Genomic DNA, 13,294 nt, shown 5'->3' with positions numbered 1-13,294 from the left:
TGAAACCCCGTCTCTACTAAAAATACAAAAAGTCAGCCGGGCGTGGTGGCGGGCACCTGTAGTCCCAGCTACTCGGGAGGCTGAGGCAGGAGAATGGCGTGAACCCGGGAGGCGGAGCTCGCAGTGAGCCGAGATCACACCACTGCACTCCAGCCTGGGCAACAGAGCGAGACTCCTCTGTCTCAAAAAAAAAAAAAAAAAGAGAGAGAATATTATTTCATTCCTGTTGTCACTCTCAGTGACCCAAAATGTGATTATTTTGATTTTTCTCACGTGCACCAACTTATGGAGAGTAATACGAAATCAGCTGCAAGTGATTAAAAACAACCTCAAACCCATTTAATAAAAAATGGGAACTTTTGGCTTAATTATCAGGGAACCCAGGGATGGTTCAGGTTTTAGGCACAACAGGACTGAGGGACTCAAATCTGGATATTTTACATGTGGAATTTACTTAAAGTGAGATGTTGTATGTCCATTCAGCAGTGACTTGTACCTGTATCTAAATGTTCTTTTGTGGGAAATTTTTTTTAAAAGGAAGGGAGGGCTTAAAAATTAAAATTAAAAAAATAAATACCTGAAACTAGGGATTTTTTTAAAATGTACTTTTGATGAATTAAGTGTTTTAGGTCGAACACGGTGGCTCACACCTGTAATCCCAGCACTTTGAGAGACTGAGGCAGGTGGATCACCTAAGGTCAGGAGTTGGAGACCAGCCTGGCCAACATAGTGAAACCTTGTCTGTACTAAAAATACAAAATTAGCAGGATATTGTGGCACACGCCTGTCCTCCCAGCTACTCGGGAGGCTGAGACAGGAGAATCACTTGAACCCGGGAGACAGAGGCTGCAGTGAGCTGAGATCCCGCCACTGCACCCCAGCCTGGGCGAGACAGAGTGAGACTCCATCTCTAAATAAATAAATAGACCGGACACAGTGGCTCACACCTGTAATTCCAGCACTTTGGGAGGCTGAGGTGGGTGGATCACAAGGTCAGAAGATCGAGACCATCCTGGTAACACGGTGAAACCCCATCTCTACTAAAAATACAAAATATTAGCTAGGTGTGGTGGCATGCACCTGTAGTCCCAGCTACTCAGGAGGCTGAGGCAGGAGGATCACTAGAACCTGGGAGGCGGAGGTTGCTGTGACCCAAGATTGTGCCACGGCACTCCAGCCTGGGCAACAGAATGAGACTCCTTTCTCAATAAAATATTAAAAAATAATAAATATTTTAGAGTGAGACAAACCTATATTTGAATTCCAGCACTGACACTTACATGCTGAAAAATGGTAGAAAGTCACATAATCTCTGTAAGCCTCTATTTTCTAATCTGTAAAGTGGGGATAATAGCACCCGCCCTTCAGTGGTGCTACGAGGCTTAAACAAGATAGTATATGAAGAGCTCCTAACACTGTCTCTGATCTGTCCATATCTTTAGGAAATATTGATTCCTGGCTCTCCCCTTTCTTCTTCCCTCTATAATACATTTTTAAATGAGTGAATTTTACACATAATATTTTATCACAACGTTAATTCCCTAGACTGAAGCATAGTTCTAGTATAAAAATACTCAAAGAACCTTAGGAGGAAAAAATCCATCAATAATTTAAATAATTATCAGCATGTTCTGATCTCCTAAGTCATCACTGAGATACTTGCTGAGAATGCGGAGTTGAGAAAACTCCACAGTGGACCTGGAACGGAATCACCACTCCATTAAGTTTTCACAAGACTCACAGAAGAATCCCCAAACAGTGTCATCTCTCTAATTTTGAAATCTCCAGGGCACATTTGAGTTAAGCTCTGCAAACTTGTCTAGGAGATGGTTTGAAGGATTGGAGGACTGATAAGGGGGTGGTGGGTGGAGGGAAGGCACCCGAAGGCCCATGAACCTTCCCAGCGAGCTCTCCTGCAACCTCATCGTCATGTCCCTCTGGGTGACACTACAGTTCTGGCAACTAGGGGCTCAGCATGCATTTTTGGAAGCTGCAGTGGCAGTCTTAAAAAAAGCTGGATGAAATTGCCTCCCAATTAAAAAAACACTGAAGCATATATGTGATTTTGAAGTCAAGCCAGACTGTCAGGAAGTGAAAGGTAGAAGAGCACGATCACAAGGGCGCAGGAATTCCTTTATCAGCCTGTGGAAGCTTTCCAGAGCCATGATTCCTGAGGTGAGCCTAATTAAAGCTTTTGAGTATCAGTAAAGATGCCGGATCTTGGCTCAATCCATTGAAGTCAAAGGAAAACAAAGCTGTATTTTATAGAATAAGCCTTCAAAATCTCGTAACCTCTCTCCCTCATTTTCCCCCCACCCCAGGCTGCCCCCAAAGCATATTTCTATGTATATTTCCTTCAGAGAGTATCGTCCGCACATGCACGGAGCAGAATTCTCAATATGGCTGTGATGCTCCTGACCTCGGGAGGTTGACGTTGTAGTCCAGGGTGAAGCACACAATTCCTGGCACAAAGGATGCCTTTAGGATCAGAGGCAACATGGAGTGCAAGTAAAGTGTGGACCCTGGAGTCAGACCTGGCTTTGAACCTCAGCTCTGATGTTTGTCTATTCCTGCTTTGGACAAATTACTTAACCTTTCCGTGCCTTGATTTCCTCATCAATACGATGGAGTTCGTATTACCACCTCAGAGGACAGCAGTGAAAATTGAAGAAATAATGTAATGAGATGATATATTCACTGCCCTTGTTACAGTGCCTGGCAACGGCTGTGGGGATGAGATTTTAGTCTCATATCCAAGAGTCCTTAAAGGACACGCAAGACCACAGGAGCCTTTTGCTTACAGAATGAACAGCAGATACTGCCTGGCAAGGGACACTTGAGAAATGCTCAACCCACAGAAGCTACTAATCCCCAGTTTAGAGATCCAGTCTTGTGTTTACCTGGCGCTGAGCATTTGCACAGAACTGCGGCCTCTGCGTATAGTCACGTGTCTCAGAGGAACGGCCAGGAACGCCGCATTAGCCACGGGGGTCTCTGTGCAGAGATACCAGCACAGTATTATGTACCACTTGGGGGAAAGTTCACTAATTTATATCAAAAAATTCATCCAAAGCTATGTCTATCATGAAGCCACTGATAGTGCCATTGTGCTGTTTATCCAGGGGGCAGATGATGGATGGGGATGAGGGGAGAAGGATAAAGCAAAAGGGGGCAGGTCCTTCTCTCGGCCGATATTTGGTTTAGGGACTTGGTGTTCGTAGGCTCTGAGGAATAAACTTTAGGAGTAAAATGAGAGACAAGAAACCACCTTCTGATGTTCCTGGGGGTGCCAAATGGAAAAGGGACTTGGTATGTTTGAGGGCTCCAGAATACAGAGCAGAGACCAAAATACAAAAGCTACAAAGGAAGAGATACTGGCTGTCCCCATAGATGTGCTTTCTTCCAGCAGCTTCTCCCACAGATGACTGCAGGCCCTTGGGCCAGGGGTGCCCAGGGAGACGGATGATCTCAGCATCTTAGTGATTTCTGCAGCGGAACCTGAGTTGCTGCAGAGGGGATGGAAGGCCAATATCTCCACCTAAAACCTGTCAGTTCCCTTTATGGAATCAGCTCTTACCCAAAGAAGAGAACAAAACTGGGAGCTTAGATCAGACCTGGCCTGGTGGTAATTTTGAAGATAATTTTGTCCACCTTGACATGGTTAGATATTTTTTAATGGGAATAATTCCTGGTTTATCATACACTCTGGCAGACCTGGGTGCACCATTGATTAGCCATGTGATTAGGCAAATTTATTCACCCCTTTGAGTAGAAGTAAGTCCCACCAACCATACAAATAATAAATAGAAATACCAAGCAGCAGCCGGTTCCGGTGGTTGCACGTGTACTCACAGCTGCTTAGGAGGCTGAGGTGGGAGGATTGCTTGAGCTCAAGAGTTCAAGGCTACCATGAGCTATGGTCAGGCCCCTGCACTCTAGCCTGGGCAACAGAGAGAGATCCTGCCTCTAAAAATAAATCAATCAGGCCTGGCACAGTGGCTCACGCCTGTAATCCCAGCACTTTAGGAGGCCGAGATGGGTGGATCACTTGAGGTCAGGAGTTCGAGACCAGCCTAGACAATATGGTGAAACCCCGTCTCTATAAAAATACAAAAAATTAGTGGGGGCATTGTGGTGGGCTCCTGTAACCCCAGCTACTCAGGAGGCTGAGGCAGAGAATTGCTTGAACCCGTGAGCCAGGGGTTGCAGTGAGCCAAGATTGTACCACTGCACTCCAGCCTGGGCAACAGAGCAAGACTGTCTCAAAAAAAAAAAAAAAAGAAAGAAAGAAAGAAAAAGAAAAAGAAGACAGCTACTCAGTTACAGAGTAGGGTGTCCACAGAAAGCAAGTGGAGAGATGTGGTGTGTTTTTCTTATATAGGAGTCTTATCTGTGTAAAAGCTAAGCTAAGCTGTGTCTATGTGTGAGTAAGCTGACAGCATGACAAAATTTATTATTCTATCGATTTAAAGAAAACAATCTTATGTGTAATGACATTCTAGTGTGTAAGTACATCAAAGCGTAACTATAGCTATCCTGAAAGCACATACTGTTATGGGTATTGGGACATCTGGACTTTCCACTGCTGTACGACTGTATCCTTTGGGGTATCTTTAGGTTGTTTTCTCAGCTGTAAACATCGATGACCATGGTTGTGACTGGCAAGGAACATGCCTTGTTAGTCTCAAGATGGAGCTGAACTGAAAATGGCATTACTCTAGCTCTCAGGCGCCACTGCTTCCCCCACACCTCGAAGATGGACTACACGGGAGTGGCTTACACATTAGTCTCTTCTAGGGCAGATCCCAGACTTACTCCTTTGTATGAGCTGAATCGTGTCCCTCCAAAAGTCATATGTTGAAGTCCTAACCCCAGTACCTCAGAATGTAACTCTATTGAGAAGCGGATCTTTAGAGAAATTGTCAAGTTAAAATGAGATCATGAGTGTGGCCTTAATCTAATATGAACGACGTCCTTGTCAAAAGGGGAAATTTGGACAGAGACATGCATAGAGGGCAGACAACGTGTTGGGAGGCTGAGGTGGGACGATCGCTTGAACCCAGGAGTTCAAGACCAGCCTGAGCAACATAGCAAGACCCCATCTCTATTTAAAAATTTAAAAACTAACTAAATAAATAAATAGAAAGAAAATAGAAAATGCCCATCGACAAGCCACAGAAAAAGGTCTGGAACAGATCCCTGCTCACAGTTCTCACAAGGAATCACCCTCCCAACAGCTGGATTTTGTCTCCAGAACCATGAGACAATTCATTTCTAGTTTCATCCACACAATTTGTGGAACGTTGCTATGGCAGCCCCGAAAACATGAATACACCACGTAACATGGACAGTCATCCCTGAGAGGCTGTTCTCATAGCACCTGCCCCACTTCCTGGGCCAAGAGGCTGGATCCTGGATCTGGGAAATGATTTCTAGTCCAGTCGGGTGTTTGTTAGAAACTGAGTCTCCTTCTCTGGCTTGAGCGTTTTCTTTGATGTGAAAGCTTCAGGGACTTTTAATTAGAATCCCTCATTTGTTCACACGGATTAGATGTTGTCTCTTTGAGAAGGTAGTAATTACTCACAGGATTTTTAAATGAATCCCTATATATTTTAAATGTTGCTGTATTTAGTGTGGCTTGTGAATGTCAATAAGAAATAACATTTACAAGAAAGAACAGCAGATTCCTTGTTTTGAGTTTCCACCGGAGCAAAGCTGAAGAAAATGCCAAAATAATATGCAAATATTAATATGCCATATGTAAGGCTTCTTGGATTTTTTTTTTCGGAGCTGTCAACACAATTCAGCCTCTCCGTTGTTATTTCTGGGTGTTGATGATTTTTAATAGAATCCACTCTGAATTTCATTATATTGGGTATGTTCCCAGTGGACTCTAACTCCTCAACATTATTTCTTTGTTTGTTTGCAGGAAATTTTGATTGGGTAGGGAATGATTTCACACAGAATGCTGGAACGGGCCTTGTTATCAACCAGGCAGATGTGAGGAACAACAGAAGCATCATTAAGCAACTTAAAGATGTGTTTGAAAGGGACTGGTATTCACCGTATGCCAAAACCTTACAGCCAACCAAACAGCCGAACTGCTCAAGCCTGTTCAAACTCAAACCACCCTCCAACAAAACTGCCACAGACGATGCAGGCGGAAAGGATCCCTGGAACGTATAACGTGAATAAACAAACTGATAGGACAGTTCCATATTTCATATTTATACATAAAGGACTTGAGGAGAGAAAAAAACACTTTAATATGTCTCTTTTTTTAGGGAAAAAGCACACTTATAAAAAATATTCTCTGAACGACACATAATACCTATCTAACAATATCTTAGCGTCGTGTACACTGAAATTAAGACTTTTGTATTTGTTACCTCTGACAGAGAATGTCATTCTGGCGTAGAAGTTAGTTTTTACATTTGCATACAAATTTTAAGACTTTCATTCCTGCTTCTTTCTAGTTTGAGAACTTTTTCTGCTGACCTACCCGGTCAGTTGTTAGGAAGCTTAGCATGAGATGGGCTCTTTAACACCATTCTGAGAACTGCTAATTTAGAGAGGAAGGTGAGGATTTTTGCCTTGGAGAAGAGACTGATAAAACCAGTGTTTATCCTTGTAAATCGTCTCCAAGACCTACACAGTCAGCTAAGCGTGAACAGCTTACATCTCATGCCAGCCTTCAACACCCTTGAAAAATATCCTTTTCTGTCTTGCTCATTTTCTTCTTATACCATAGATTTTATTTGGTATCATTTTCTCTTCTCACAAAATGTTCCTATTATATTCTGTATTCAACCTCAACATTACTTCTAACTATGATAACATCTTTTGAAAACCTACAAATTTCTCAGAGTGGATACTACATGGAAATAGCAGTCTTTCATTTTTACCTTTCAACTGAATCCTTTTTTCCCCTACCGAATTGGTATTTTAAAAAAACGACAGTCAGCAATATATGTCCTTTCTCTCAAGCTCAGATAAATTACGAAATTATGTGGCCACCTGCTTATATCCAGCAAGCTATCAAGTCTGCATTTTGGGAATAAAGTAGTTTTTCACATTTTTGTTCAGTTTATGGTATTATAAAGAAAAGATCTCTATGCTTCAGTGGATTTTAATTTCTTTAGAATCATTATGCTGTTAAGAGTATGCCAGCAAACATTTATAGAGCTATTTAATATACCTTGTGCTATTTAATATACCAAATGCTTTTCAGAGAAATGCAATTTAAATACTGTGCTTAACATATTTTACTAAGAAACAGAAATATTGAATTATTGTTCTATAATGTAATTGTGTGTTGTTGTTTTATATCTATACAATATATACCCCTGTATTAATGGAGACCATTGCTACACTAGGGAGAGGCATGGCCTCTTCAGAGCCCACAGCAGGTGGCCGGGATGTCCAGTTCCAATGTTGTTCCCGACTCTGTGACTCAAAGCAGAGCTTCTCACTGCTTGGCCTTGGGCTTCTCTTGGTAATGTAGATGGTAATACTCACCTACCTCGCAAGGATGTTGTCACGGTAGGAAATACTTATAACTTGTTTTGAAATCAAAAGAACCTATATAAATGCTAAGCATTACAATATATAATCTTTTTCTTGAAATAATCTTTGTCATATCTTGATAGACTCAACACCAGGTCCTCCCCAAGAATCCACAAAGAAAAATAAATTCACAGCTTGCAGTTGCAAATGTGGGTGAAAAGAACACGGCACCACAGAAACCCTGGTAGAGCTCTGGATTGTCAACATTTCAATGGAACATTGTGTTGGGCCGCTCTGGCAGGAATAACATCAACACAACACCAGACATCGTGCTAGAGCTTGTTCTTCAGGACCGTAATATACATGTATTTTCAGAGCAAGGAAACATTCAATTATTCTCTTTCATTTCTGGAGACTTGATTTCTAAATGCCAAAAAAGTGATCGAGGAGCCTATGAATCTTACCCAATGGATTTACTTAATATAGAAGGGCTATGATAACTTCCCTTCTTGTTATTTGCAAGTATTGCTTCACTAGATATTTAACCAGTTGATCAGGAGAGCTGGAAGGAAGCTGTATTTTTAAGGGTAGAATGTTTTTATGACTAACTGGGAGATTCTCACTGAAATTCCTCATCAATAATAGCCAGCCCATAACACTCTAAATATTTGCCATATACACAATCCATGTTTGAGTTGGGAGTTATAACTCTGCCAGTTATCCCAATAAAGTAAACGTGGTTTTGGTGATGATTTTAAAAAGAAAGTAGGCTGGGTGCAGTGGCTCACGCCTGTAATCCCAATGCTTTGGGAGGCCAAGGCAGGAGGACTGCTTGAGGCCAGGAGTTTGAGACCAGCCTAAGTAGCATAGTAAGACCCTGCCTCTAAAAAAATAATAAAGAAATAAAGGAAAGAAGGAATCAGAGTTAGGAGTGGAGACAAACCTACCAAGTTCACACTCAGACAAACAAAAGCAACCTGGGTTGGTTTTAAAAAGGATGTCTAAAGGGAGAAAAAAACAACCACAAGAACCAAAACTTGTTAGTTCTCAAGTTGTCCCCTGAAGTATTCATCCACAGCCATGGGACACTCATAGGCTTGGTGTCATGGGGCCTCTTCACTGTCACTTATCTGCTGTGTGTGCTACGAGAAGAGAATGTCCTCCTTTATGGAATGACCAGCATTGCCATTTCCTTTTGAGGCCTGGCAAAATGCCACCACCAGGAGCTGCATCCCAGGCTTTTCTGCCAAGCAGCAGCAGCAGATGCCTACCAGACACAGCAAGCCCCTAATCAGGGGAGTCTGGGCAGCAGTGGTGACTCCACGGGGCCACACTGTCCCTCTGTGGCAGCCAGGAAAGTGGCCCCCATACCAATAGTGTCCGAAATGGGTTCATGTCTCCCAAGAGAACATTTCATTCTGCAGAACTTTCTCTTTCATTTGGATGCTTTATCTATCCTTCTAGAGATGGCTTTCCTTTCTTTTAGACTTGGTGTCTGTGCTAAACAAACTATCAACCTCCATTCCTCCCACCCCCCAAATATCCCAGGAATTACTTTTCAGGAAGAAAAGAATGCAAAACAAAAAAACATGTTAATCTGACACCTTCTGATGGATGTCCATGTCCATGCCAGAAATTACGAAGAGCAGGGTGACTACTCCCCATTAACATTCCCAGATTTATTTCCCAGGAGGCAAAAAGGAAAACAAACACAATTAGAGACTATACTTTGGATTTCAGTACCATTAACACTAACTTAGTGCCTTATATATCCTCAAGTGTTGATTTTAAACAATAATTTATTCTATGAGAACACGTCTCTCTCCTGTGGAATTCAAGATGACCTTCCCATGGGCCTACCAGTTGAAAACTTCCATTAGAGCACTGACAGTTTTTATGCTGCCTGTTCTCTTCCCAAGCCCCATCACCGTATCCCCCCAAATCAAATCATTGCACACACCATCAAAGATCAATACTGTGGGCCTCCACTGCATTGCCACTGGCCACTAGCCTATCAAATAATTGAATCACTGCTTATGCAACCATTGGAGAGGAAGTGGAACAGTGAGATGACATCCATGCTCTGTAAACAACAAGCTTTAGGTACCTGAACCTGATAGAAGCAAGGAATGCCGGAAATGTCCCCACTGACTTAAAAGAATCCTGTCAAGAGATGCTGCACAGACTTCCTAGGTCCCGTGGCATAGAGAATGAAAACTAGCGTCTTTAACAAGTCAAAGCAGACAAAGAAACGAAAGGTCTGCAGACACACTTTGCATCTGTGTAACTCTGGGCACCACTTTTCCCATTCGGGCTCTCTCTGTGCTACTGCTTGTCTCATGTCCGATGCAGTTCTTAGTGAGAGGGATCTGATCACATTTTTGGTTGATCTCACCCTTCGAAAAATGTGGGGGTTTTTTTGAAATGCAGTTAATGGTTTGTTACAAGTGCCTCGATGAACCTGGGATTGATAGAAGCTCATTTCCCGCCAGCCTGTGGCTATACTCAGTGACTCTGATTCATTCTGTTTGTTTTTAGGAACTTTTATTGAACTAAATTCCAGGATGAGGTGGGGGGAAAGACCATAAGAATTTCTTGATAAGATCAGATCCAGGGTCTATCTGTCTCAGGAATTCTATCCTACAATTCACTTTTTTTTTTTTTTTTCTCCATACGAATGACCACTGGTGTGTGTTTCTGTGTCCAAAATTCATTTCAGTATTTTTAACTTTAGGAATGTAAAATGCTGCCATTACTTGCATAGAACAGTCACTTCCTATAATGAAAGATACTTTGTTATTGTTTATTCAAACTCAGTCCTTACAAACAGCCCCACATATCCTGGACAAATGTTTCATTCCTTTATCTTTCTGTATTTATTCCCAATGATCTGGTGTGCTTTATTATACACCTTTTAAAGGCGGAATTAATATAACTTCCATTTATTTCCAAGGTAGATAAATTAACCTATTTTCAACATTTTCCAATTTGATTTGAATTAGCATCTTTCATTTTCCTTTTCTATGTTGTTAACAAAACAGCTGCTTACCATTTTCACCTTATTGACTTAAATCAACGGAGGCTTTTGAACAGCCCTGAGGTCAACCCCACTTCGCAGCTTATCTTTCTCATTTGAGAGAACACCCATCTTTGGCTGAATTATGAAGATGCTGCTTTTTACAGTGACTCAGTGGGTATTCCTCAGAAGTTTCTCGAAGACGTAAAAATGAAATTTTCTTATTTTTGACCCATTAGCAGTCTTGTACTTACAGAGTTCTAAAACTTCGCTGGTCATTTACGCTTCTTTTGGCAATTTGAAAAAAAGAAGTTATATTTAATAGACTATTCCACATTTTCTTTCACTATGTTCAACTACTAAACTTCTAATTCTGTTACAAAAGGTATCTTGAATTTTTTAATGTTCGTTTATGTACATAGGATAAACTTGTACCTGGATATAACTATATTATTAACCTTAAGATCCCTAAATAAATTGGTTCGATAAAGAGTTGAATTTGGGGGAATCATTAAAATTCTCAAACCTTTCGTATAACCAGATGCTCAGTTTTTTCAGAAGTAAATATTAGATGGCTTTTTCATACTGTGAGATGAGGCATTTCTTTTTCTCCTCAAGCTGATCTCAGAAACAAATCAGTCTCTCATCAGTAACCAAACTGTACTGTGGTGAATTCTGAAGAAGGTAGATGCGACTGGTCCAATGCGCCCACTGTTTTGTATATTCACACAAGGAGGCATCTTTGAAACACTATGCCTATGTCTTACAAAAAAAAAAAAAAAAAATCCAATAAATGTTCATTCTGAGTAAATTATCTTTTAGTGAAAAAAAAAAAAAAAAAAACCAATCATAGAGACCCCACTACAGAACCTAGTGTTTGCTCAACAAACCCACATTGAATCTCAGGTGTAGAGCACACCTTAACAGCCATCTCAGCCAGCTCCCCCAGTGTGTAAATTCCCCTCCCACTGGGGCACTTAGAAGTTGACAAGCTAGAGTCTCAGGATGGCCGAGTGGTCTGAGGCGCTGGGCTCAGGGTGAGACGCTGACAACCTACTTGAGCCAGACAACTTGGAGTGCTTTACATGGTTCCTTTCTCAAGACCCACACGGGATAAAATGTGTTGATTTACTAAAGTAATTTGGATTTGAGGCAGTCTTAGCTCTGAAAGGATATGCACAATATGTAATAAGGTGGGTACTCTTTTCATAAAGAGAATCAATATGAGAGGCAGATTTTTTTTAAAAAAACTATCATTTGAGAGGTTAGCAAAGGCTTAGAAGTGAACTTTGAGTCTGCAATAGTCAATAGTATTCTGATTTTATCGGCATTTCTGAATGCTACAATTTTGTGGTTTTTTAAAAATTGGGCTGTTTGATAACAGTTATGTACAAGGAGTCCAATTAAATCATAGTAAGGGTGAAGATTATTTGTGATTTAGTCTTGAGAGATAAATTAGTAAGGAGAAAAGATCTCTTTTTATGAAGTGGATATCTGGCTCTCAAACCCATTCCTTTTGGCTCAGATGTTAAAAAATTATTAATTCCCTTACAGACTCTCCTATTCCCCATGGGCAGAAAATTCTGAAAAACAGATGAGACATTCTGAGCCCCTTGCAAGACAAACACAGATGGTTTCTAATTTAGAGTTTTCCCACACAAATGCACAACAAATCTTGGAAATATGACCTCAATTCCCAGGATTAAAAACATTGAAATTATATGTTACTTTCCAATGTAAGTGGAGGATGAAGATCTTTAAAGACAACTCAGAAAATATCCAATAACATTCAAATCAGAGCGTAATCTACAATTTCACTTGTTATTACTTAAAAGCGAAGACTAGCTGCTTCTTTAAAAGGGGTGAGTTACTAAAGGCAACATCCTAGAAAATGTAATAAAAAGAAGGCAACACTTTATTTTCAGCAAAGTTATAGTACTGATAAAGCACTTTGAAAATCCTCTGTAGGCAAATGTCATTGAGAAACAAAGGCGGGTTTGTCCCCAGTGATAAAGCTCTCTCTTATTCATATTTCATAGGTGGATCTATAGTTTTCCTGGTGTCTCGGAGAGACCCTACCTCCACAGCTCCTGCAGGAGCAAAACTGTACTTTCTGCCGTGTGAACTGTCTACACTGGCCACAGCTGATTGTGCCAAGGTTCAGTACCTGACCCAAAGAGACTCATTTATGGGCCAGAGGGTGGCCTAAGGAATGGAAGTGTACCTAGCAGTGGTATTCTTTTTTGATGGCACCTGGCCCAACCAGTCACAGCCCTCTTTTAGGGAGTTTGAATACCAGAAGGTAAATGATGAACAGGAAGCGCAGCCAAAATAGACACAGTCACCGTAATGGTGCCTCTGAGAGCAGTGACAGCAGTTACTTCTGCAGTCAAGACAACTTGAGTTCTGGTTGATTTGCCATTTCTGCTCTTAGGTTACTGGAGAAATACTTGATTCCTGAACAATGAGTCTGGACTTTGTAGTTCCTGGGTTGCTTTTTTTTCTTCCTGTGTATTGACATAAATAAACTCACATTAGCTGAAGTAACCTGACTGTGTGTCTGCTCTTTGAAACCTGGAAGGGCCTAACTAACACGACAAAGTGAAAGCCGTCCTCGTTTTTAAGTAGCTTGGAAGGAAAAGAGGAAAGAAAAAGAAACTCTGTAGTATACCTTTTGGGTCGGACGGAGACTCATGTCAGAGATCTCCATGGTGAAGCATATGGATCCATGCCATGAGGGTTAAATATCAAATCAATAGTAATCAAATGTGT

General features: G+C 41.2%; 1 protein-coding gene across 4 annotated transcripts in view; it reads left to right on the top strand.

Annotated features, from left to right (window-relative positions):
* The window catches only part of PLD5 (phospholipase D family member 5), a 422,185-nt gene extending 409,120 nt beyond the window's left edge, over positions 1-13,065 (top strand). For 2 of the 4 annotated variants that reach the window (XM_009196471.4, XM_009196498.4), the window contains one exon: positions 5,930-13,065. In XM_009196471.4, coding sequence (XP_009194735.4) covers positions 5,930-6,186 — 257 coding nt within the window. In that variant the 3' untranslated portion in view covers positions 6,187-13,065. The remainder of the gene's footprint in view (positions 1-5,929) is intronic. The other 2 variants (XM_017953343.3, XM_017953347.2) reach the window with 2 other exon arrangements.
* Positions 13,066-13,294: the final 229 nt, after the last annotated feature.

This window comes from Papio anubis, chromosome 1 (assembly GCF_008728515.1).
Source record: "Papio anubis isolate 15944 chromosome 1, Panubis1.0, whole genome shotgun sequence".
Lineage (NCBI taxonomy): Eukaryota > Metazoa > Chordata > Mammalia > Primates > Cercopithecidae > Papio > Papio anubis.
Note: the sequence above shows the minus strand (reverse complement) of the source record. Positions and strands in the feature narration are given on the sequence as shown.